At 43.2% G+C, this 25,571-nt stretch overlaps 1 protein-coding gene across 1 annotated transcript in view; it reads left to right on the plus strand.

The window, feature by feature from the left end:
- Nucleotides 1–25,571, plus strand: part of LOC309551376 (D-beta-hydroxybutyrate dehydrogenase, mitochondrial-like) — an 80,164-nt gene that overhangs the window by 24,050 nt on the left and 30,543 nt on the right. The window contains exon 2 of the mRNA XM_082251949.1: nucleotides 6,162–6,272. Within this exon, the coding sequence (XP_082108075.1) occupies nucleotides 6,162–6,272 (111 nt within the window). The remainder of the gene's footprint in view (nucleotides 1–6,161; nucleotides 6,273–25,571) is intronic.

The raw sequence follows: 25,571 nt of genomic DNA on the forward strand, positions 1-25,571 counted from the left end.
TGGAGGCCCTAGTGCAATTGAGATGGGCGAACGTGTATCTAGCAAGTGATGCAGTCCGCTTTGCAGCTACTTCCCAAAGGTTTGCAGCGAAGCAGCATGGCAGGGGAAAAGTTACAGTACCGCGCCGGAAAGCGAGCCATGTGCAGGTCTGCCCAGTGGAATGAGTAACCGCCCATTATGGCGAAAGGGTGGAGATAGTGGGAACCTCCAGCCAATCAGGAGTGATCCAGGGGACTCTATTAATAGCCCCTCCTTCGGGTGCGGCCGTGCGGGAGACACGTGTAGGAGAAAGAGGCATGATGTTCAGGAGCGAAGAGTGTTCCCGCTATTACTGCCACCATGGCATTCACTTTGCATGCATCCAATGAAGTCATCGGTGCATGCGATCTGAAGGAACGGCCGCCCGTGCTATTCCCTAAGAGCCCTGGGCTGTGAACAGCGGCTCCTGCGGGCATACGCAGGAATGATGTCATTGCTGCTCTGGCCAATCAGATGGCCGGATGACGCAAACCCGGAAGTAAGACTGCTGAACATGTCAACCGTGTTACCGGTGAGCGGGCGGCACTGCGGGGGCTTCGTTCTAAGGTATTTCATAATGAGCTAGTAGGCCATGCCTACTAGCTCTTTATGCCTTTTGTCTTTCAGGTTTTTTTTTTTTTTTTTATGGGGTTTACAACCTCTTTAACCACTTGCCGACCGCCCACAGTATATTTACTGCGGTAGTCAGCCCCTCCTGGGCAAAGTGAAGTAGTACTACGTCGCTCGCCCAGGAGCCTGCAGGGGGCGAGCGCGCGCCGCTGGAGGCGCGCTCCCGCCCCCGCTCGTTCCCCTGCATCCCCGCACGTGTGACCAGCAGACACGATGTCCACCGGTCACTCGCGATCTCCCGCTGGAGAGGGAGAAAGGCAGGCGGCTGATGTAAACAAAGCCGCCTGTCATTCTCCCTGGTGTAACAGCAGAGATCGTACGATCCTGGTATGTAGGATCGTATGTCTGTGGTTACATCAAAAGCCACACCCCTTTACAGTTAGCAACATGCCCCTAGGGACACACTTAACCTCTTGATCACTAATAAAATTAACCCCTTCCCTGCCAGTGTGATTTTTACAGTAACAGTGCATATGTATAGCACTGGTTACTGTAGTAATGTCACTGGTACCCCCAAAAGTGTCAAAAATGTCAGTCAGGGGTCCGATCTGTCCGCCGCAATGTCGCAGTCCCGCAAAAAAAATCGCAGATCGCCACTATTACTCGTTAAAAAAAAAAACAATAAAAATTACATAAATCTTTCCCTTAGTTAGTAAACGCAATAACTTCGGCGCAAACCAATCAAAATACGCTTATTGCGATTTTTTTTTTTTTTTTTTTTTTTTTTTTTTTAACCAAAAATATGTAGCCGAAAACAAATTGGCCTAAAATGGTTAAATTTAGATTTTTTTTTTTTTTTTTTGTGAATTTCATATAAAAAAAATTTGAAAAATTATTATTTTCAAAATTTTCACTTTTTTATTTTTTTTTATTTTTGTTGTTTATAGCGCAAAAAGTAAAAATTGCACAGGTGATCAAATAGCACCAAAAGAAAGCTCTGTTTGTGGGGAAAAAAGGACGTCCATTTCATTTGGGTACAGCGTCGCACGAACGCAATTGTCCATTAAAGTCACGCAGTGCCGAATCTCAAAATAGGCTCTGGTCTTTAAGCAGCCAAATCGTCCGGGGCTTAAGTGGTTAAAGCAGAACTAAACCTTCCTATCATTTACAGCCAAGGAAGCAGCCATAATGTTTAATCTGTAGTTGCCATGGTGCTGCACATGTGATCAGTTATGACACTAGCTATTGGATGTCGTGACAGTTCGGTTAAGGGCAAAAGCAAATGTGACAGCTATCATTCATAGCATGCCTTTAATTTAAAGTGATTGTAAACTTCAGACCCAAAATGTGAACAAAGCATATTCCTCTATAGTGTGTACTTGTCTAATATAAGAGCACTAAAAGTCATTTCTGTCTGCTGCTTCCTTCCTCTGCTATCTGCATGAATTACTTTTGGCAAGTTTCACTGTCACCAAGAAAAAAAAAAGGTAACAAAGGGAGGAACTTCAAGCTGATTGACAGCCTCTGCTCTGTTCCTGTGTGCTGTGTAAAGGGGGTGTGTCCCTTCCCTCCAATCAGCTCACAGAGCTCTCCTGACTGAGCTCTGCAGTTTGTAATTTCAGCTCTTCCCCCGCCCCCTTTTTTTTTTTTTTTTGACAGCTGACAAGCTTTATAAATTTGCCACTTTGAATGAATATAGAATAGAGAAGACTGCAGATAGACAGGTACAATGTATGTAGGAGGATTTGTTTTATCTCAGTGTATTACCTGAGGCCAGTCAATTCACTGGGTATATGTAACGGTTTACAACCACTTTAACTGTCTTGGGAAATAGTTTTTTCTGATTTGTATATGCAACACTTGGTAACAGAATACTATTCATGTACATACATTTTGCTTTCTCAATGGGAATTATCCATTCCTTCCTGCAGCATAGTGGGTAGTGTAATTCACAAGTTTGATTTCACAGAATGTGAGGAAAAGGGGATAGAAGTTTCAAGGCTCCTCTTTTCCCTCATGGGATCACCACAGCTTAGGGTTTCAAGTCCTCCCCCACAGGTGAGGGTGTGGTTTGAGGGGAGTCTGTAACCTGATAGGTGGGAAGCCGTAGAAACAGGTAGAAGTTTCTGGAAGCCCCTAGGGTATCAATAAAAGGGGCTCTCTGACAGGAATTTTTGCCAGTCGTCATGGGAAGGACACGCTGCGGAGCTCACCCAATCCCTCCCCCCTTGTCGCGGCCTTTATAATGTAGTGGGTCACCTTTTTGCATGAAAAGGGGGACAGTGAAACGAAGAATAAGGTTATGTGGTAAATTCAGCTCGAGCAGTAATAGCGGAGTTGAAATTTATGGTATTGTAAGTAAAGTTATAAGTGATATCGTTGTTCGTATGAATTAAAGAGTTTTAACAAAGTGTTACTTTGAAACCAATAATAAAGGCCGCGGCCAAAATTTTGCCCAGTAAAGTGTTTGTTGTAGTTATTCAGCATGTCTGGGATTGATCGAGTATAAATGCTGTGTGTCTGGCTGTTTGCCTGGAGATCCACTTTAGAGCTGGAAATCATTTTGTTAAAGTGCACATGTGCCCAGACTATAGACATTAGGGGTATGTTCACACCACACCTCATGCGTTAACGCATATGCGTTGTGTTGCAATTTTTTAATTCATTTTACTGTGTTAATGTGTGTTTTACATGCACTTGAGTTTTGTTTTTGTGTTTTTAGGAATAAACTTTATTTAAAGCATTGTACATTGTAATGAATGTGTTGACTCACTCGCACGTGTTTGGCAGAGCTTCAACAGATCTCAGCAGTGTGGACAGAGACAGGTACCAGTCTCCCTTCATATCAGTGCTTTTTTAAGATTGTCCTTGTACTGCCCATGTTGAGGAATATAGAGAATTGGATATGGACAATATGGTATCAGTTTGTCTGTGTCCAACTAGTCTTTGTTGGTCAGTTTCCTTCTTGCAACGTTCTACAGCCAGGAGCATGTTGCAGCACGTGGTGTATGACTCTTCAGAGATGCCAAACTTTATAAAGGTGAAAGTTTTTTACCTTGCAGTGTATTGCAGTATTGTGAGCTTGCGGGTGCTTGTGTGCATTGCACGTGTACTGCTCTGAAAAAAAGTAGTACCTGCTGTGCTTTTTTTTTTTTTTTTTTTTTTTTTCTTCAGCGCAGCACAATTGCAATGTAATGCAACATGTTTTTGTGAACAGCGTTAATAGGGAACCATTCTTTTTTGGATGCTGTGCATTGGGAATGCGTTTGCAAGTGTATCCCAGCACATATGTTGTGAACCAGCTGTAGCCTGGTCGCACGGCTGGTATTGTTCAAACTATTATTCATTATTAAAGTTCTGCAAAGACAGTGACTTTGGAATTATGGGAAATGTAGTTCTGAGAGGAACCAGGATCATAGACTGCTATGTAGAGAGACTCTTCTCCTAGGGAGCAGTGTGACACGCGGAGCCTGCTGGGAGTGTCTTTATAAAGGGGGGTGGGATCGAGTTTCGCTCTCTTGCCTCGAGGACAGCGTGCTGTAAAGAAGGGGAAGAGCTGCCGTGGATTGCAGAGGAGTAGGCTGGAGGCCTAGGGGCAGACACTGGAGCTGAAGGGGCGGTGTGAGTGCGCAGAGGAGTCTCGGTAGTGTGACCGAGCGAAACGTCGTTTGACAGGCTGAGGGAGATGCTGAGCAGAGCGGGGCCTGGTTTCAGCGGAGAGCGGAGTTCCCGGTTTGGGTGAGAGACATCCAGTATCTACATCTGCACTAATCACAGACCTAGGCTGAGTCAGGACAGGACTGCCAAACTGTTTGCTTATAAAGTCCATATGGAAATATAGATATACCACTGGACACTGCAGTTATTTATATATATATAGTGCAATACGGGTGAACTAGGCCTTAAGCCCTCTGTCCAGTCCTAGGCTGTTAGTCTGTTGAGACACATCAACATCTGTTTTACATTAGTTTCTGTGGATTACAATTATTGACTACTTTTGGGATCACAGTTCATCATCGTCATCACCTTTTATTGGGTTACAATTACTTTCCTTGGATTGTTTGGGGATTCCTTACCGGTGAAAACTAGTGAGGCCTCACTCTTCAGGAGACTATTGCAGTTCAGTATAAAGGGGGCCCCAGTTAGTACACAGAGTGCACTCTGATAGTAGATCTAGTATTGTTGTATTATTTATTCTACATTAGTCATTAAGTGTAGTCATTCTTTATCTGTGGTCACTCTCCAAGTATACTTAAACATTCAGTGTGTTTTACTGTTGCTGAACGCAATCCTCTTATTTTTATATATATATATATATATATATATATATATATATATATATATATATTCAGTATGTGTGGCTTGTGTTCCAGATCCTGGGTGCTGAACTATACTCAAATCCTTGGTTGGGAACTCAGGATCTACCTCATTGGCAACCCTTGCATTATCTCTGATTCTGTTTGTATACTTTATTTCTAGTTCAAAAGCAGTAAACTTGTTCTTACACTGCAATATTTGTGGTCTTAATTATTCAATATGACAGAACAAATAGTGTCAGTTGGGTCGGAACAGGCTCAGGGCGAAAGAAGTGAAGAGGATACCCATGCGTTAAGCCACTCCCTTGGGGGCAGGCTACACAGCCCTATGTTAACAAGCAGTAAAAGAGCTTTAAAACTCATTCTCACCAGCAAGCTGCACTGAACACATGACTGCTGGTGTGCGATGTGAGACATGGTGCCAGTGCTCCGAATTGTTTACTTTTTTTACACAGAACTTTATTAAATATCACTTGTGACATTTCAATACAATTCTAGTCACTGTAGCAGTGTAGCAATGCAGTGGTTCACATTGCAAACCCAGTACTACATACACAATGCTGGGGTGTGAACTAATTCCATTGGAAAAACAGAATTTTCCCTTGTCTATGCATTTGGGCTGCACTTGAAATAGCGGCCAGCATAGCCCCAATGCATCTGGTGTAAATGAGCACTGAATGTGAAGTTCAAACATCAAAAATAAAGACCTTAGTGGTTGATTTACTAAAACTGGAGAGTGCAAAATCTAGTGCAGCTCAGCATAGAAACCAATTCGCTTCCAGGTTTTAGCCCTTGTTACCACTGAAAATGGCTTTGAAATCGTGTGACTTCACCTGAACATGCACAATTTCAAAGCCACATTTCAGTCCGACTTCGGGGACGACTTGAAAGATATCTGTGCGGTTTGATGCACAGATGTCTAATAAAGTCTCCCCTGAAGTCGCCAAGAGTGTTGCAGGAACTAATTTAGGAAATCGCAAAGTCGGCATCGCACCGGTTGGGACGCTCTGATTGCTAGCAATAGGCTGCGATTTGACATGCGATTTGAGCCTTATTATAGGCTTACCTATAAGTACAACCAAACCATGGAAGTTTTACTTCCTCTTTAATGGTGTCCTGATATGGAGTAAGGAACAGCACTTCACCTTCAGGTATTTGTTTCTCAAGAACTGATAGAAGAAGCTATAATTTTGAATTATAACTTAACTGAAATGTATGAGCTTTAGTTTATTTGCTCTCCCTTTTTCTTTTATTTAGGTGGAAGGAAAGGCAGTACTGATCACAGGCTGCGACAAAGGGTTTGGATTTGCCTTGGCAAAGCATCTGCACAAATTGGGATTTCAAGTTTTTGCAGGTTGTTTATTAAAGGTAAGTACCAGAGATGTGGTTGATCATCCTCACTTTTTATCAATTTGTTGAGCTGAAAATTGGAGTTTTTTCTAGTTGCAGAAATTGAGCAGAAACTTTTAGTATGTAGCAAAGAACCTTTTTTAAAGCACTGTGAGGGAAGAATGTTTGAGGCCGCCATTACTGGTCTCTTCTTATGAGAACATTGGCCTTCCTGACTGCCATGCTGATTAATTTGGCTTCACTGCTTTGAGTCTCTGCCCTGAAACTATTGAAAAAGCAACTCTGACACGTGTTTACAGCATGCTTGTTCCAGGCCTGGGGCTTAATCAAAAACTAACATTTCCAAAAGGACTTTAGAAATGGCCCATACTACACCCAAAACAGGAATATTTCTAGTGAAAAAGACACTGTCTTCAAGAAACACATTTCACGTCATCTTTCAGGACAGTTTACTAGACCTAGAGAGTTTTTAAAGTCCTTCAATACCTCCCCAGCCCTCAGTTCTTGTGCTTCCTGCCTTATGTACTGTATATAGAACTGTTCTCAGGAGAATTATGTTTGTCCCCATGGTCTTTCTGGAGATGAAAACCCACCCCCTTTCTTTTTTAGTCTTGCAGCCATGTATGAAATGCATACAGACAGAATTTTCACTAACTTGTGCCATAATAAAATTTGTAAAGAAGATGAGGCACTGAGGACTTTCATGGTACAACTGAACTCAAAACTCTAGATTTAAAGTCATAATAATCCAGTCATTCAATGGACATGTTTCATGGGGAACCTGCTTCTTCCGGAGTTTTAATAGAAGGAGTTTTAATTTGTAAAGAAATAAACATAGTAATAATATAAAAAAAAAAAACAAGGGTGTTAAAATTTAAACATGCATGGGCACGCATGTGCGTTTACAGTAAAAAACTGCAGTGCATATGCCCTCAGACAGTAAAGAAGATAAGACATCATACCCAGTATATAAAACAGCAACAAAACTGCACTATAACATTCCCCATATTGTGCAGATCAACCAAAAGCTGGTAAAAATGGGGCTTCTACTCACAGCGCAGCTCACATGACCCAACCAGTCGGGTGACGGCAGCCTTCTGGGCAAGTATGGTATCTACACATGGTTCCCACACTCGTCTGGGGGGCTGCCATTTTGGCTTCATCCCCTCTCTGGTTGGCCAGTGTGAGCTGCGCAGTGAGTAAAGCCCCATTTTACCAGCTTTTGATTGATCTGCACAATATGGGGAATGTCATAGTCCAATTTTGTTGATGTTTTATGTACTGGGTATGATGTCTTATTATCTTATTTACTGTCTGAGGGCATATGCGCTGCAGTTTTTTTTTTTTTACTGCATGCATGCCCACACATGTTAAAATGTTAACACCCTTTGTATTTTTTGTATATTATTACTATGTTTACTTATTTACAGATTAAAACTCCTGAAGAAGTGGGTTCCTCACGAAACATGTCAAGTGAAAGACTGGATTATTATTTATATGGATCTCCTATGGTTCAGAGAATACTATACTACAATGTCCAATATGCTTTTTGTGTTTTGTCATTTGTTTGATAAAAATCTATGTGAAATTACTTTTTTAACATAAGATTGATGCAATAAATATTATGATTTTTAAATCTAGATTTGTGAGTTCAGTTGTACCGTGAAAGTCCTGAGTGCCTCATCTTCTGTCCAAATTTTGAATTTCTGATCTATAGAACGCAGGTACAGTTATTGAATTAATTCCTAACATTGTGTGCACATATCACTGTGCCATAATGTTGTCCTGTGGAGTCATTTTGCTAACACAGAGGGCAGTTAGTTACTGAATAACTTTTAAACATTCTAGGTCAGCAAACGCCAACCAGTGGTCCATGGGCCACGAGAAATTTTTGGTGGTCCCCAGTGGTTCTCCTGCAAATCAACATTTTGACAGATGTATACCGCCAAATGTTGTTTCCAGTGTTGTTCTCAATGCACGCTGACAGTCAATACTGTCAGCACACATTGATACCCGGCGTCTCCTCTGTAGTTCCTGCTCCTGTGAACTCAGAGGGAGGTGTTGGGAATAGTGCAGAGAGCAGGGACTTTCAATGGCAGTGCTGATCACAGACTGTGGGAGGGAGCATGGAGCTTGAGCACATGGCTGGATAAGGAGGTGAAATTTAATGATGACTCTGTGTGAGGCAGCAGTGTGATGCAGAGTGCGAGAGGCAGAGAGCCACATTGTGTGTATAAGGCAGCAATGTGATCAGAGGGAGGGTGCCAGAGAGCCAGGGCATTGTGTGTGTGTATAAGGCATATAAAATTCATGTTAGTGGGCCACAGGATTCACAATTGTGAGTTTAGTGGTCTGTGAGGTCTGAAAGGTTGATGACCACTGCTCTTGCATTTCCTATAGGTGGGTGGTGGAGCAATCTCTCTAGTACCCACCCTAGAGGATTCCTGGAAGAGGCAATGCTATGTAAAACCTTGTGTTTGGAGGCTGCTCACATAAATTGAGTGCTTACACTTAGTGCTCTGTAATACTACCATTGCAAAGAAATGTATTATGCCTTTTATCTATAACAGTGGGGTTGGTTTACTAAAACTGGAGAGTGCAAAATCTGGTGCAGCTGTGCATGATAGCCAATTAGCGTCTAACTTCAGCTTGTTCAATTACAGTGGGTACGGAAAGTATTCAGACCCCCTTAAATTTTTCACTCTTTTTTATATTGCAGCCATTTGCTAAAATCATTTAGGTTCATTCTTCTTCCTCATGAATGTACACATAGCACCCCATACTGACAGAAAAACACAGAATTGTTGACATTGTTGCAGATTTATTAAAAAAGAAAAACTGAAATATCACATGGTCCTAAGTATTCAGACCCTATGCTGTGACACTCATATATTTAACTCAGGTGCTTTCCATTTCTTCTGATCATCCTTGAGATGGTTCTACACCTTCATTTGAGTCCAGCTGTGTTTGATTATACTGATTGGACTTGATTAGGAAAGCCACACACCTGTCTATATAAGACCTTCCAGATCACAATGCATGTCAGAGCAAATGAGAATCATGAGGTCAAAGGAACTGCCTGAAGAGCTCAGAGACAGAATTGTGGCAAGGCACAGATCTGGCCAAGGTTACAAAAAGATTTCTGCTGCACTTAAGGTTCCTAAGAGCACAGTGGCCTCCATAATCCTCAAATGGAAGACGTTTGGGACGACCAGAACCCTTCCTAGAGCTGGCCGTCCGGCCAAACTGAGCTATCTGGGGAGAAGAGCCTTGGTGAGAGAGGTAAAGAAGAACCCAAAGATCACTGTGGCTGAGCTCCAGAGATGCAGTCAGGAGATGGGAGAAAGTTGTAGAAAATCAACCATCACTGCAGCCCTCCACCAGTCGGGGCTTTATGGCAGAGTGGCCCGACGGAAGCCTCTCCTCAGTGTAAGACACATGAAAGCCCACATGGAGTTTGCTAAAAAACACCTGAAGGACTCCAAGATGGTGAGAAATAGGATTCTCTGGACTGATGAGACCAAAATAGAACTTTTTGGCCTTAATTCTAAGCGGTATGTGTGGAGAAAACCAGGCACTGCTCATCACCTGTCCAATACAGTCCCAACAGTAAAGCATGGTGGTGGCAGCATCATGCTGTGGGGGTGTTTTTCAGCTGCAGGGACAGGACGACTGGTTGCAATCGAGGGAAAGATGAATGCGGCCAAGTACAGGGATATCCTGGACAAAAACCTTCTCCAGAGTGCTCTGGACCTCAGACTGGGCCGAAGGTTTACCTTCCAACAAGACAATGACCCTAAGCACACAGCTAAAATAAAGGAGTGGCTTCACAACAACTCCGTGACTGTTCTTGAATGGCCCAGCCAGAGCCCTGACTTAAACCCAATTGAGCATCTCTGGAGAGACCTAAAAATGGCTGTCCACCAACGTTTACCATCCAACCTGACAGAACTGGAGAGGATCTGCAAGGAGGAATGGCAGAGGATCCCCAAATCCAGGTGTGAAAGACTTGTTGCATCTTTCCCAAAAAGACTCCTGGCTGTATTAGATCAAAAGAGGGCTTCTACTAAATACTGACCAAAGGGTCTGAATACTTAGGACCATGTGATATTTCAGTTTTTCTTTTTTAATAAATCTGCAACAATGTCAACAATTCTGTGTTTTTCTGTCAGTATGGGATGCTATGTGTACATTCATGAGGAAGAAGAATGAACCTAAATGATTTTAGCAAATGGCTGCAATATAACAAAGAGTGAAAAATTTAAGGGGGTCTGAATACTTTCCGTACCCACTGTAAGCGTTGAGAAAAAAAACTAAGCTTATTGGTTTCTTTGCAGAGCTACACCAGATTTTGCACTCTCCAGTTTTAGTAAATCAATCCTAGTGATTTACTTTTCTTTAATCTCTGACTCTTTCTGACACCCCCTACTATTACATGTGCAGGCATTCTCGCATACACAGCTTTAGGAGTTGGAAGCTTCATGGGCAATAGCCATCCTAATGACATCAGGTCCAGTTCAAGGCCTAACACAGAAAGTTTCCCATACTGCTAATCTATCTATTTTTCATATTGTTTCATACTGTGTTTTTCTGCCTCCTGAACCTCTCTTTCTGAGCTCCTGAACCTCTCCTCTCCCCTTTAGTTGCAGTCATTTGTACTGCTGTATACACACTACAAATCCCATAGTTCATAGTCCATCTCGGGACCAAGAGAGGGTGGCCTACATTCCTGCTAACAATGGGACCATGGAGAATTAACAAAGCCATCAACTAACAGGAATTTAGATCACAGCAGCAACAAAAAGGCATGGTTCAACTGCTAGTTCCCCCCCCCCCCCCCCCAACTTCAGGTTTAAACAAGGCCATATGAAAAGTTGAGCATCAGACTGCTGTGGGCCTTGCCTTACTGAGGTCATTTATGCTGCCGGTCCCTCAAAATGACAGGTAGTGAGGTGCATTAGGGGGCAGGCCAGAGTCTAACATTCTGTACAAAAGTCAAGGTTTGCAAATTGAGCATCCCGAGTTTCAGATCTTGTGAAATGGACAAACAAAGATGGGAAAAGGGTATGGAAGACTGCAGGTGCCTGCTATACACTGCTAAGGTTAGCTTTATTACTTTTTACAGGCACGCATTCATTGCTGGTGTACATACACTATACTTACATTTATTTGGTTCCTGCAGGTTGCATCTTCTCTATTAAAAACCATTTGTGTTCTGCTTGCTCCAGCAAAGTATTAAAGGGCTAGGGGCTGCCAGGCACAGGGAAGTATTCAACTCATCCTAAGGAAAACCCTGCAACAGAAGAAGCTAGTGGCTCCTTACACCATTTTTTTGTTGCAGGAATACTAATAGCCTTATACTAATAGCCTTACATAGATGTTCCACAAAGTAGTTTCTGCTGTGGTTAAAGTTACACATTTTAAACATGCTTATCAAATGCCTACTGTGATATTGCATTAGTTTTAACTTTCTCTTGGGATTCAATAAGCCCTTCTTCTCTAGCTAGCTAGTTAACTTCTTAAATGCTTACGGCCTGACCTGCCTTTATAAATGAAAATGGCCTGACCCCCCTTCAGAGTCCCACTAATTTTTTTCTTAAACAGTGATTTTTCTCTCTTCCCTTCAATCTTCAGTTTCTGTGAGGGTGAAGAGTAAAATGATGTGATATCCTGAAATTCAGTGCTGGGCACTGTTGTTGCTACCATTCAATCACAGGTAATATTGATGCTCTAATGCTAACTTAATTATGGGAATGATTTCTACATCTGGCCTGCTACTAAACATCACTAAGCAAAGAAAACAAAAAACTTGGCACTGCTTATTTTCATATTTTCCTACAATAAACATAGTTCAAGTTGTAAGGGTGCATTTAGAAGGGCTCTGAGACCCGTCCTCCATGCTGAGCTGCTTTTTGCTGCTTTTGTATTCACTTAGGTGCTGCATTCAGGCAGCCCATAAAAGTGGATGCAGATGTAGTGGCTGCACAACCAGTCCCATATCAAAATTTTACATACGGCCAGGTGCAGGGGCACTGTCCACTAGTGCTCGCATGTCAAGTTTGACATGCGACTGTGTCTGTACAGCTGCCGCATCTGCATTTGCTTCTGTGGGCTGCCTGCACGCAGCTCTGATGTGGATACAGATGCAGCAAAAAGCATCTTGGCGCAGAGAACAGCTCTAATAGCCCATAATAGGCATCCTTAAAGTGGACGTAAACTCAATTCAGGAAGTTTGACCTGGGCACATACAGTGGGGATTGCGTTTGGGCACCCCAGGTAAAAATTTGTATTAATGTGCATAAAGAAGCCAAGGAAAGATGGAAAAATCTCCAAAAGGCATCAAAATACAGATTAGACATTCTTATAATATCAAAAAGGGGAAAAGAGGGGTAAGAGAGACCTCAGACTCCCCAGGTAGGAGGTGCTCAATGGGACAGGGAATTGGGAAATGGGAAATTGGTTCTGGATTTAGGATACCAAGATATGTTAGTTACAAATCAACATCAAAAATAGATAAAATAGTTTCTCCAGTCGCCTTTCAGGACAGCACATTGAGAGAGCGCAGCTCCACCCACTTCAACAGGAAACACTGCAAGATCAAAAGCTCCGCCTCTTCCACCATGCCTCAGTTTTTGTGTTTCCTCCTCCATGAGGAGACACTGCATGGAACCAGTGTGTGGGGCTGCGCTCTCTCCAGGTGGAGTAGGGTGGACTTACCCCGTTTTTTGGCATGTTTTGCGGAGACCATCCCAGCACCCCTCCCTGAGGACAAAGGGGCTGTTCCGGAGCGGCCGCCTTTTCGAGCTCAGGGGAGCAGAGCTTCGTCGGAGGGTCTCGCCTGTGCGCCGGGGGTCCGCTGGTGGGGCTGGTAGGCAGCTCGGGCGGATGTTTTCCCTTCCGCATATCGGTCCCTGGTCCCGCTGTCGGGGGACGGCAGTACGGTAGGCGGGACTTCCGGCGGGGGCGTGGTGGCTTTGGTTCCAGCCACTAGCAGCGCAGAAGGCGGCAGCAGGTCAAGGGTCGGTGCTTCCGCTTCCGGTCTCCACAGGGGGAAGCGGACATTTAAATTCAATTACATGCGGGGAGGATCTGCCCAGCTTGCTGCAGGCTCTGCGATGTGGAGGACAGAACCGCAGCGTCGGTGGAAGCAGGCACCGGCCCAGCCCAGGTAAGAGAGGTACAGGGGTGCCTCTTCTCTTTACTATTGGGCTTATAGGTTGTTCCTCCTTGGGAGCCTGCCCTGCAGTCGGAGGTGTTTGTCCTTAAGGCTTGCAGGATTGTATGTATTGTCTGGGGGGCTGTTTGTTTTTTAATCAGTGCTAAGTTAGTTATCTGATAGGTGGTTTCTGGTGTGTTTTGTCTTAGGTTAAAGCCACAGTTAAAGCCAGGGCTTCAGCATCTTCAAGGAAGTGCCCCTCTTGCAAGAATCCTCTTAAGGATACCTGGCCTACTGCAGATCATGTATAGCGGATCTATTAAAGGAGGAAACAGCCCAACAGAATAGTGATCTGTTTTCATCTGTACAAGAGCTTAAAGATATGTTAAATTCCCTAATAGCTAGGGGATCAGCCTCCCAGACAGATTCCCAGACAGAACAAAATGTATGGGCAATTTCTCAAGCATCCACCTCTAAGTCAGCTGAAGCGTATGACACAGAGGAAGAAAGAGCTAGTACTTTAATTTCCCTCAGAGATTCTGAGGAAGAAGTGGAAGAAGAGGAAGTGTCTAGATCGTCCAGATATAAATTGACTCCTTAAAGCGGTATATACTACCTTGGAAATTCCAGATGAAAAAGTACAGATGTCAGTACTCGACAAAATGTACCAGGGTTTAGATCAAACCAAACATAGGGTGTTTCTGGTCCACAAGGTTCTTACGGATGCAATTAAAAGTGAATGGAAGGACCCTGAGAGAGCCCCCTTTTTCTCCAAATCTCTAAAGAGAAGATTTCCTTTTGAGGATGATGTAGCACATCCCTGGAATAAAAAACCTAAGTTGGATGCGGCTTTTTCCCAGGTTTCACGCCGAACAGATCTGGCGTTTGAAGACATGGGGATTTTGAAGGATGCTATGGATAAAAGGGCAGACTCCCTTATGAAAAAGGCCTGGGATTCCTCTACATCCAGCCTTAGACCGGCCATGGCTTCCACAGTGGTAGCCAGAAACTTAGAATGCTGGTTAGATCAGCTCAGGGGGCATGTGAAGGCTGGAACGGCTAGGAAAGACCTTCTTGATTCCTTTCCACTGCTCATTAAGGCTGTCAAATACATGGCTGATGCCTCAGCTGAATCAATCAGAATGGCAGCAAGGTCGTCGGCTCTGGTGAATTCAGCAAGACGTGCGATTTGGCTGAAAACTTGGACGGGTGACTCGGCCTCTAAGGCCAGACTCTGTGGTTTACCGTTTTCAGGAGACCTGCTCTTTGGTCCGGATTTGGAAACTATCCTGGATAGGACGGCGGATAAGAAAAAGGCATTTCCTTCAAAAAAGAAACCACCCCAAAGAAAAATTTTCTTCCTTTTCAGCAAACCCAGAAAACTAGAGATCTGGACCAGAGATCAAAGTGGTCCTCACAGAGAGGAAGAGGAAGGGGTGGTATACTGTTTAAACCACCTGAACAGTCTACAAAAACCAAGTGACATTTCTCTCCCGGTGGGGGGGAGATTGTTAAAATTTCTCCCACAGTGGGAAGAAGTATCCTCAAGCCTTTTCGTAAAGAACATTGTGGGGCAGGGGTACAGTCTCGAATTCTCAAGAACCCCTCCAAGCAGGTTTTGGATGACTCCACTTCCAAAAGATCGGGAACAGGCCTCTGCAATGATATCTCTGTTAGAGTTGATTTCTCAAGAGGTGATCACCCAAGTTCCCATGGGTCAGGAAGGTCAAGGGTTCTATTCACACATTTTTCTGGTGAAAAAACCTTCGGGCAAGTATCGGTTGATTTTAAATCTGAAAATCTTGAACAAATCAATCAGATACAAGCATTTCAGGATGGATACCATTTATTCTGTAACCAAACTTCTGTCCCCAGGTTGCTTCATGGCTCTGGTGGATTTGAGGGACGCGTATCTACATGTCCCGATAAATCTGTCCCATCAGAAATTTCTGAGATTGGCGATCAATCTAGGAGACTCGGTCTGGCATCTTCAGTTCAGGGCCCTTCCCTTCGGTCTTTCCTCCTCTCCAAGGATATTCACCAAGGTGTTGGCAGAAGCCTTACAGCCTCTGAGACTGAGGGGGATCTCCATCGTTCCATACCTGGACGATCTCCTGATTTTTGCAGATTCCAGCAGTCAGTGCTTGTCGCACATTCAAGAAACAAGATTCCATCTAGAGAGACTGGGGTGGCTGCTAAATCTGGAGAAGTCCAATCTAGTTCCTTCCCAAAGGATAATGTTTTTGGGGTACACTTTAGACTCGGTTCTTCAAAGGGTTTTTCTACCTCAAGAGAAGATCTTAAAGGTACAGGCTGCAGTCGCTCACATGCAGACCAATATCCAGGTGTCAGTCCGATCCGCTATGGCAGCTCTGGGTCTACTCACTGCTTCCATTCCAGCGGTTCAGTGGGCGAAGTTCCATACCCGCCTCTTTCAGAGAAATATACTACAAAGTTGGTCACATCTGGAACCTCTGGAAAAATCCATCAAAATTTCCGAAAAAACAAAAAGAGCTCTTTGGTGGTGGAGAGATACCAGCAATCTGGAGAAGGGTCTGATGTGGTCCTTCCCCCAGGACAAACGTCTGACCACAGACGCCAGCGCCTGGGGATGGGGAGCCCATCTAGATGGTCGGACAGTACAGGAGGGGAACTGGTCCAAACTGGAATCCAAAAGGTCATCCAACTGGAGAGAGTTGAAGGCTATATTTCTGGGTCTTCAGGAGTTTCAGGAAATGATCAAGGGTCAGCATGTACAGATCCTCTCGGACAACATAACAGCAGTGACTTGCGTTACAAAACAAGGAGGAACAAGAAGCAGAACTCTCTCAGTTTTGGCGATGCAGCTGCTTTCCTGGGCGGAACAAAATGTGGCCTCCCTCACAGCGATCCACCTAAAGGGGTCACAGAATCTCCTAGCAGACATGCTAAGCAGAAGGAGAGTATTAGAGGCAGAGTGGAGTCTGAATCAGGAGGTTTTCACGATGATTACAGAAGCTTGGGGGTTTCCCCAGGTAGATCTGTTTGCCAACCAACAAAACACCAAGGTTGCGAGATTCTTTTCCCTCCACAGGGAGGATCAGGCTTGGGGGTTGGATGCTCTAGCTCAGCAGTGGGACTTCCCTCTGTGTTATGCATTCCCTCCTTTTCAGTTAATACCTCTGGTTCTCAGGAAATTCAAGGAAGAATCCACAGATCTAATTTTGATCACGCCCTTCTGGCCAAAAAGGCCTTGGTTTGCCCTGTTGCTGAATCTGGCTTCAAAATCACCATGGAAGCTTCCGTCCAGAAGAGATCTTCTGTTTCAGGGGACCCTGTATCATCCGGAATCAGATCAACTTCAGTTGACGGCGTGGTTTCTGAGGAAGACCTCTTAAGATCCCGGGGTCTTTCTGAGAAACTCATTACCACCCTTCTCTCCAGCAGGAAGAAGGTTACCAGGGACATTTTACATGAAGATTTGGAAAAAGTATAATTCATGGTGTTCCACAAAAAAGTTTGAACTTTTGAATTTAATTCCAGTGCTGGAATTTCTCCATGAGGGAATGGAGATGGGATTGGCAGCCAGCACTCTTAAAACCCAAGTAGCGGCACTTTCAGTTTTCTTTGAGAGAACCTTATCTCAAGAGACTTTATAAGATTTTTTTAGGGCATTAGCTCACAATAGACCAGTAGCACTCAAGGTGTTCCCTAGATGGGACCTGTCCATTGTGTTACAGGGATTAACCAAGTTTCCGTTTGAACCTTTGGATGAAGTTCCTTTAACGAATTTAGTTCTGAAAACAATCTCTTTAGTTGCTATCACCTCAGCCAGGAGAGTTAGTGAAATCCAGGCACTTTCAGTTGCGGATCCTTTTTTATCAGTTTTTCCGGATCGAGTAGTACTTCGTACAGATCCAGCTTTTCTTCCAAAGGTTGTATCCAATTTTCACTGTACCCAGGAAATCCTGCTCCCAACTTTTTCCTCGATGCCTGCTAACTCACAAGAGGAGACCTTTCATACATTGGATGTAAGAAGATGTCTTCTTCGTTTCCTGTCTGTAACCAAGGAGTTCAGGAAAACTAATGCTTTATTTGTACTATTTTTAGGCCCGCGTAAGGGTGAAAGAGCATCCAAAAGTACTTTAGGAAGATGGCTTAGATGGGCCATTGAACAAGCGTACTTGGCCCAGGGGAAAGAACCTCCAGAAGGTGTGGTGGCACATTCAACAAGGTCAGTGGCAACCTCATGGGCTGAAAGGGCTGGTGCTTCGCCTGAGCAAATATGCAAAGCAGCTACCTGGTCGAGTTTTTTGACTTTCCTCAGACATTACAGATTGGATCTGTTGTCAGCCACGGATCAGGCTTTTGGCAGAAAGGTTCTGCAGGCTGTAGTCCCGCCCTAGGTGTAAGTTACTCGCTTAAACTCTCAATGTGCTGTCCTGAAAGGCGACTGGAGAAAACCTAAGTTACTTACCGGTGACGGTATTTCTAAGAGCCTTTCAGGACAGCAGCAACTACCCTCCCTGGTTTTTCGATCTTTGTGTAATTTTATTAACAATATTAACCTGTGGTGGTTGTTGTGTTTCATTATGTTTTCCAGCATGTCGGAGGATACCCTATAACTGAGGCATGGTGGAAGAGGCGGAGCTTTTGATCTTGCAGTGTTTCCTGTTGAAGTGGGTGGAGCTGCGCTCTCTCAATGTGCTGTCCTGAAAGGCTCTTAGAAATACCGTCACCGGTAAGTAACTTAGGTTTTTTATTCCATAAAAAAGTTAATCACATAGACAAAACAATATATACAAGACAAACAAATAAAGTCAATATACAGGTAGATTGACTGAAGTGCATTTAACATAGTTGAAACTGTGGAATGTAGATGATATATTTCCACAGTAGATTCTCTACATGTTTCGCGGACTATGCCGTTTCTTCAGGAGAAACAATAAAGGATAAAAACTGATTCTATAAAAATAGAACAAGCATTGAATGAGTCATAATAAAGACAACAGAAAAATATAATTATTAGGACAGTGGGCATATAGATGCCCATAATACAGTGGGGAGTGTAAACTTTACCTGCGGTCACCATGGGGCGGGATAGACCAATGGGGGTGGCAGGATCACAAAACAGGGTCTCACCGGCGGATATGGGAGACCTTAACAAGTATATGAAAAAATATACAAAAATTGATAAATATAATAGAACTCTGAGTGGGGGGGGGGGGGGGGGGGAAGGGGGAAGGGGAAGGAAGGATGACAGGGATGGGAGGGGAAGAAACCAACAAACAGAGGATGAAAAGGGATAGGGAATAAGGTACATAAACCACTCATGTTCAGAAAAAATAATCACCTTTCAAAAACGTTCATGTAGATACAACCATACGGAGAGAGTGTGAGGATACAGCATCAAAAAAATGTCATAAAAATTGGTTACAAATTCCAAAAGAGGTCAATTCAGGAGAATGACCGAAGGGAAGAAAGAAGGGGGGGGAATGTCCCTTGGAAAAAAACAGATAGGGATAAATCCTGTATCTGCTCTAGACCTGGGCACTCTTTATATCCATATGTTGTTCCATCGGTATATGGTAGTAATCAGCCAAAGCATATCATACACGGAAAGGAAAAGATCCTAAAGAGGGAAGATATAACCGTAGTGTAAATGAAATGTCCAACCAAAATAGGGATAGATGTAACATGGACTAGGTCCGTGACTGTTACCTGGAATTCTGTCTCGCAAATCTCCTCTCCGCATGGTGCAAAAGATGCCGACGCTGCCATCAGGCCCAGGTCTAGAGCAGATACAGGATTTATCCCTATCTGTTTTTTTCCAAGGGGCATTCCCCCCCTTCTCTTTCTTCCCTTCGGTCATTCTCCTGATTTGACCTCTTTTGGAATTTGTAACCAATTTTTATGACATTTTTTTGATGCTGTATCCTCACACTCTCTCCGTATGGTTGTATCTACATGAACGTTTTTGAAAGGTGATTATTATTTTTTCTGAACATGAGTGGTTTATGTACCTTATTCCCTATCCCTTTTCATTCTCTGTTTGTTGGTTTCTTCCCCTCCCATCCCTGTCATCCTTCCTTCCCCTTCCCCCTTTCCCCTTTCCCCCCCCCCCAACTCAGAGTTCTATTATATTTATCAATTTTTGTATATTTTTTCATATACTTGTTAAGGTCTCCCATATCCGCCGGTGAGACCCTGTTTTGTGATCCTGCCACCCCCATTGGTCTATCCCGCCCCATGGTGACCGCAGGTAAAGTTTACACTCCCCACTGTATTATGGGCATCTATATGCCCACTGTCCTAATAATTATATTTTTCTGTTGTCTTTATTATGACTCATTCAATGCTTGTTCTATTTTTATAGAATCGGTTTTTATCCTTTATTGTTTCTCCTGAAGAAGCGGCATAGTCTGCGAAACATGTAGAGAATCTACTGTGGAAATATATCATCTACATTCCACAGTTTCAACTATGTTAAATGCACTTGAGTCAATCTGCCTGTATATTGACTTTATTTGTTTGTCTTGTATATATTGTTTTGTCTATGTGATTAACTTTTTTATGGAATAAAAACTATTTTATCTATTTTTGATGTTGATTTGTAACTAACATATCTTGGTATCCTAAATCCAGAACCAATTTCCCATTTCCCAATTCCCTGTCCCATTGAGCACCTCCTATCTGGGGAGTCTGAGGTCTCTCTTACCCCTCTTTTCCCCTTTTTGATATAGTCTAGCATCTGGAAGTTGATACCATTACTGTTTCATTAACTATAGGCCTATTTTTGATTCTTATAATATGTCAACAAAAGTTAGATTTTATTTCCATCATTTACACTTTCAAAATAACAGAAAACAAAAAAATGGCGTCTGCAAAAGTTTGGGCACCCTGCAGTTAATATCTTGTACTGCCCTCTTTGGCAAGTATCACAGCTTGTAAACGCTTTTTGTAGCCAGCCAAGAGTCTTTCAATTCTTGTTTGAGGTACAGTGGGTACGGAAAGTATTCAGACCCCCTTAAATTTATCACTCTTTGTTATATTGCAGCCATTTGCTAAAATCATTTAGGTTCATTCTTCTTCCTCATGAATGTACACATAGCACCCCATACTGACAGAAAAACACAGAATTGTTGACATTGTTGCAGATTTATTAAAAAAGAAAAACTGAAATATCACATGGTCCTAAGTATTCAGACCCTTTGCTGTGACACTCATATATTTAACTCAGGTGCTTTCCATTTCTTCTGATCATCCTTGAGATGGTTCTACACCTTCATTTGAGTCCAGCTGTGTTTGATTATACTGATTGGACTTGATTAGGAAAGCCACACACCTGTCTATATAAGACCTTCCAGATCACAATGCATGTCAGAGTAATGAGAATCATGAGGTCAAAGGAACTACTTGAAGAGCTCAGAGACAGAACTGTGGCAAGGCACAGATCTGGCCAAGGTTACAAAAATATTTCTGCTTCACTTAAGGTTCCTAAGAGCACAGTGGCCTCCATAATCCTCAAATGGAAGACGTTTGGGACGACCAGAACCCTTCCTAGAGCTGGCCGTCCGGCCAAACTGAGCTATCGGGGGAGAAGAGCCTTGGTGAGAGAGGTAAAGAAGAACCCAAAGATCACTGTGGCTGAGCTCCAGAGATGCAGTCAGGAGATGGGAGAAAGTTGTAGAAAGTCAACCATCACTGCAGCCCTCCACCAGTCGGGGCTTTATGGCAGAGTGGCCCGACGGAAGCCTCTCCTCAGTGTAAGACACATGAAAGCCCGCATGGAGTTTGCTAAAAAAACACCTGAAGGACTCCAAGATGGTGAGAAATACGATTCTCTGGTCTGATGAAACCAAAATAGAACTTTTTGGCCCTAATTCTAAGCGGTATGTGTGGAGAAAACCAGGCACTGCTCATCACCTGTCCAATACAGTCCCAACAGTGAAGCATGGTGGTGGCAGCATCATGCTGTGGGGGTGTTTTTCAGCTGCAGGGACAGGACGACTGGTTGCAATCGAGGGAAAGATGAATGCGGCCAAGTACAGGGATATCCTGGACAAAACCTTCTCCAGAGTGCTCTGGACCTCAGACTGGGCCGAAGGTTTACCTTCCATCAAGACAATGACCCTAAGCACACAGCTAAAATAACGAAGGAGTGGCTTTACAACAACTCCGTGAGGGTTCTTGAATGGCCCAGCCAGAGCCCTGACTTAAACCCAATTGAGCATCTCTGGAGAGACCTAAAAATGGCTGTTTACCATCCAACCTGACAGAACTGGAGAGGATCTGCAAGGAGGAATGGCAGAGGATCCCCAAATCCAGGTGTGAAAGACTTGTTGCATCTTTCCCAAAAAGACTCCTGGCTGTATTAGATCAAAAGGGGGCTTCTACTAAATACTGAGCAAAGGGTCTGAATACTTAGGACCATGTGATATTTCAGTTTTTTTTTTTTAATAAATCTGCAATAATGTCAACAATTCTGTGTTTTTCTGTCAGTATGGGGTGCTATGTGTACATTCATGAGGAAGAAGAATGAACCTAAATGATTTTAGCAAATGGCTGCAATATAACAAAGAGTGAAAAATTTAAGGGGGTCTGAATACTTTCCGTACCCACTGTATCTTTGCCCATTCTTTCTTACAAAAGTCTTCCAGTTCTCTGATATTTCTGGGCTGTCTGTCACGCACTGCTCTTTTAACTACCTCCCATCCGCGCTACAGCCTATATACGGCTGCAGCGCGGACTCACATTTTGTCTCCCCGCGCGCTCCCGCGAGCGCGCATCGGGGAAAATCTGTGTCGGCCGTGTCCCTTGGACACAGCCAATCACAGATCGTGGTGAATGGCCAATCACAGCGGCCATTCACCACATGATCGGACCGTTCAATGAGAGATGATCTCATATGTAAACATATGAGATCATCTCTCATCGCCAGCGCTCCTTCCTCATACGGAGACTGCAGTGTGAGGAAGGAGGGAGAGCTGCCCAGCGCCGGGGACACAGAAGAATGTAATCAGGGCACCGATCACCAGTGCCCTGATTACACAAGGTAAAAAAAACATACCCTCAGTGCCCCCCATCAGTGCCCACAATCAGTGCCCATAGTGCTGCCAGTCAGTGCCCATCAGTGCCTGCTCATCTAGGCACTGATGAGCACTGACTGGCAGCACTATGGGCACTGAGTGTGGGCACTGATGGTGCTGCCCATCAGTGCTCATCAGTGCCATCCGCCAGTGCCGCCCGTCAGTGCCGCCTCTCAGTGCCCAGCAGTGCCACCTCTCAGGGCTCATCAGTGCCGCTTCTCAGTGCTCATCAGTGCCGCCTATCAGTGCGGCATATTAGTACCTCCTCATCAGTGCCCATAAGTGCCACCTCATCAGTGCCCATCAGTGCAGCCTATCAGTGCCGCCTCATCAGCGCACATCAGTGAAGGAGAAAAATTTATTTATTTTCAAAATTTACTCACAGAAAATAAGAGAACTTTTTTTTTTTCTTCTTTTTTTTTCTTCTTTTTTTTTGTAAAAAATAAAAAACCCCAGAGGTGATTAAATACCACCAAAATAAAGCTCTATTTGTGTGAAAAAAAAATGATAAAAATTTCATATAGGTACAGTGTAGCATGACCGCGCAATTGTCATTCAAAGTGTGAGAGCGCTGAAAGCTGAAAATTGGCCTGGATGGGAAGGGGGTTTAAGTGCACAGTAGGCAAGTGGTTAAGGTCTATCCATAGATTTTCAATTATGTTGAGGTCAGATTGTGAAGGCCATGGCAAAACCTTCAGTTTATGCCTCTTGATGTAATCCCCCGTGGATTTCGAGGTGTGTTTAGGATCATTATCCATTTGTAGAAGCCATCCTCTCTTTAACTTCAGCTTTTTCACAGATGGCATCAAGTTACCATCCAAAATTTGCTGAAATGTTATTGAATCCATTTTTCCTTCTACTCGTGAGATGTTCCCTGTGCCACTGGCTGCAATACAACCCCAAAGCATGATTGATCCACCCCCATGCTTAACAGTTGGACAGAGGTTCTTTTCATTAAATTCTCCGCCCCTTCTTCTCCAAACGTACCTTTGCTCTTTCCGGCCAAAAAGTTCAATTTTAACCTCATCGGTCCACAGAACTTGTTTCCAAAATGCATCAGGCTTGTCTATATGTTCATTTGCAAAGTTAAACGCTGATTTTTGTGGTGAGGACATAGAAGAGGTTTTTTTCTGATGACTCTTCCATGAAGACCATATTTGTACAAGTATCTCTTTATAGTGGAATAGTGTACCACAACTCCAGTGTCTGCCAGATCTTTCTGGAGGGATCGTGCAGTCAAACGTGGGTTTTGAATTGTTTTTCTCACAATCCTGCAAGCTGTTTTGTCTGGTATTTTTCTTGGTCTTCCAGATCTTGCTTTAACTTCCACTGTTCCTGATGACTGCCATTTCTTAATTACATTCCGAACAGAGGATATTGACATCTGAAAACGCTTTGCTATCTTCTTATAGCATCTCCAGCTTTCAGCGTCAACTATTTTCAGTTTCAGTTTTCTAGACAACTGCTTAGAAGATCCCATGGTGCTGATTGTTGGGGCAAGGTCAGATGAGTCTGGGCATTTAAAACCTTTGAGATTTACATCACCTGGTCTTCCCAGACGATGATTGAGAACAATCCATGACACTGGCAGGTCTCAGCCTTGCAAAGGGGGAAGTGCATGCTATAAATTCTGCAGGGTGCCCAAACTTTTGCAGATGCCATTTTTTTGTTTTCTGTAATTTTGAAAGTGTCAATGATGGAAATAAAATCTAACTTTTGTTGACATATTATAAGCATGTCTAATCTGTAATTTGATGCCTTTTGGAGATTTTTCCATCTTTCCTTGGCTTCTTTATGCACATTAATACAAATTTTTACCTGGGGTGTCCAAACTTTCAATCCCCACTGTATATCTGTAGTCTTTACTTATCTCTCTCCAAAGCACTAAGTCCTGTGATATTCTACTGCTCCATTCCTCTGTTGTCAGCATGATAACTTCTGACAAGTTCTCCGACACTGGAGATAAAAGCAGCTGAAAATTTGTGTGGGTGGGTGCTATAAATAGATTAGCAGAGAGCTGGTCTATTAACAGCACAGCTCTGCAAATATCTTCATTCTTCTGCTTATGTGGAGGGGGGGAGGGAGGTGTGTGCCTTTCCTCCAATCATCTCACACACAGTTTATGCCAGGACTCTACTCCCACAGCTGAACCAGGAAGAACAAATTCTAACACAATATTCACTTTCTAAAGAATACATCAAGCAGAAAACAGCAGATACATGTAAAACTTGTGTAGGGAGATTTGTTTCATCCCTGTGTATCAGCAGAGGCTGACCACTTCACTGGGTATATGTAAGGGTTTATAGCTAGCTACTTTACTATGAATCACAAGCCAGAAATTTCCAAAACTACATAACCAGAACCGGTCTGTTTTAGAAAAAATGTCTTAAATGTCTTAGCTGTATTATCCCATACTCACGCACGGACTAAACCTACATTGTTTTGAAGGGTTACTAAAAGTCTTTTTTTTCCTTTCATCAACGTAATCTTTTAATCTTTTTATCTTACTGATGATTAGTAGAACATGAGATAGTTCTGCAGTAATAACTATTAGCCAAAGAACATGGGAACCAGGCTTCCTTTTAAGGATTAATATTATTGCAAGTTTAAATTTTAATTAAAAGTCCACGTTAAAGAAAACCTACCTTACCAACCCTAGGTTACTAGGTAATATCTAGTGGTTTAATCAGTAGTGTCATTGCCCACCACCCTAGTCCACATTACCACTGGGTTTAACATCTCAATACATCTAGGCATGGGGAAATGCATGACCCTTCCCCTGCCCCCATTGTAATGCCCTGTGCTTGCTTGAATAGGCATTCTCAAAGCCTGAAAACTGTCATACATGCTTATTTACAACTTGCTTACAAGGTAACATTTTTATTTTTTGTTAGAAAATTACTTAGAACCCCCAAACAATAAATAAATCCATATATATATAATTAGCAGAGACCTTAGAGAATAAAATGGCGGTCGTTGCAATATTGTATTTCACACTGTATTTGCGCAGCAGTCCTTCAAACGCAATTTTTTGGGGAAAAATACACTTTCATGAGTTAAAAAAACAAAAAAGTGAAGTTAGCCCAATTTTTT

The sequence above is a fragment of the Pelophylax lessonae genome, assembly GCF_965119305.1.
Source record: "Pelophylax lessonae genome assembly, chromosome: 3".
In the NCBI taxonomy this organism is placed as follows: domain Eukaryota; kingdom Metazoa; phylum Chordata; class Amphibia; order Anura; family Ranidae; genus Pelophylax; species Pelophylax lessonae.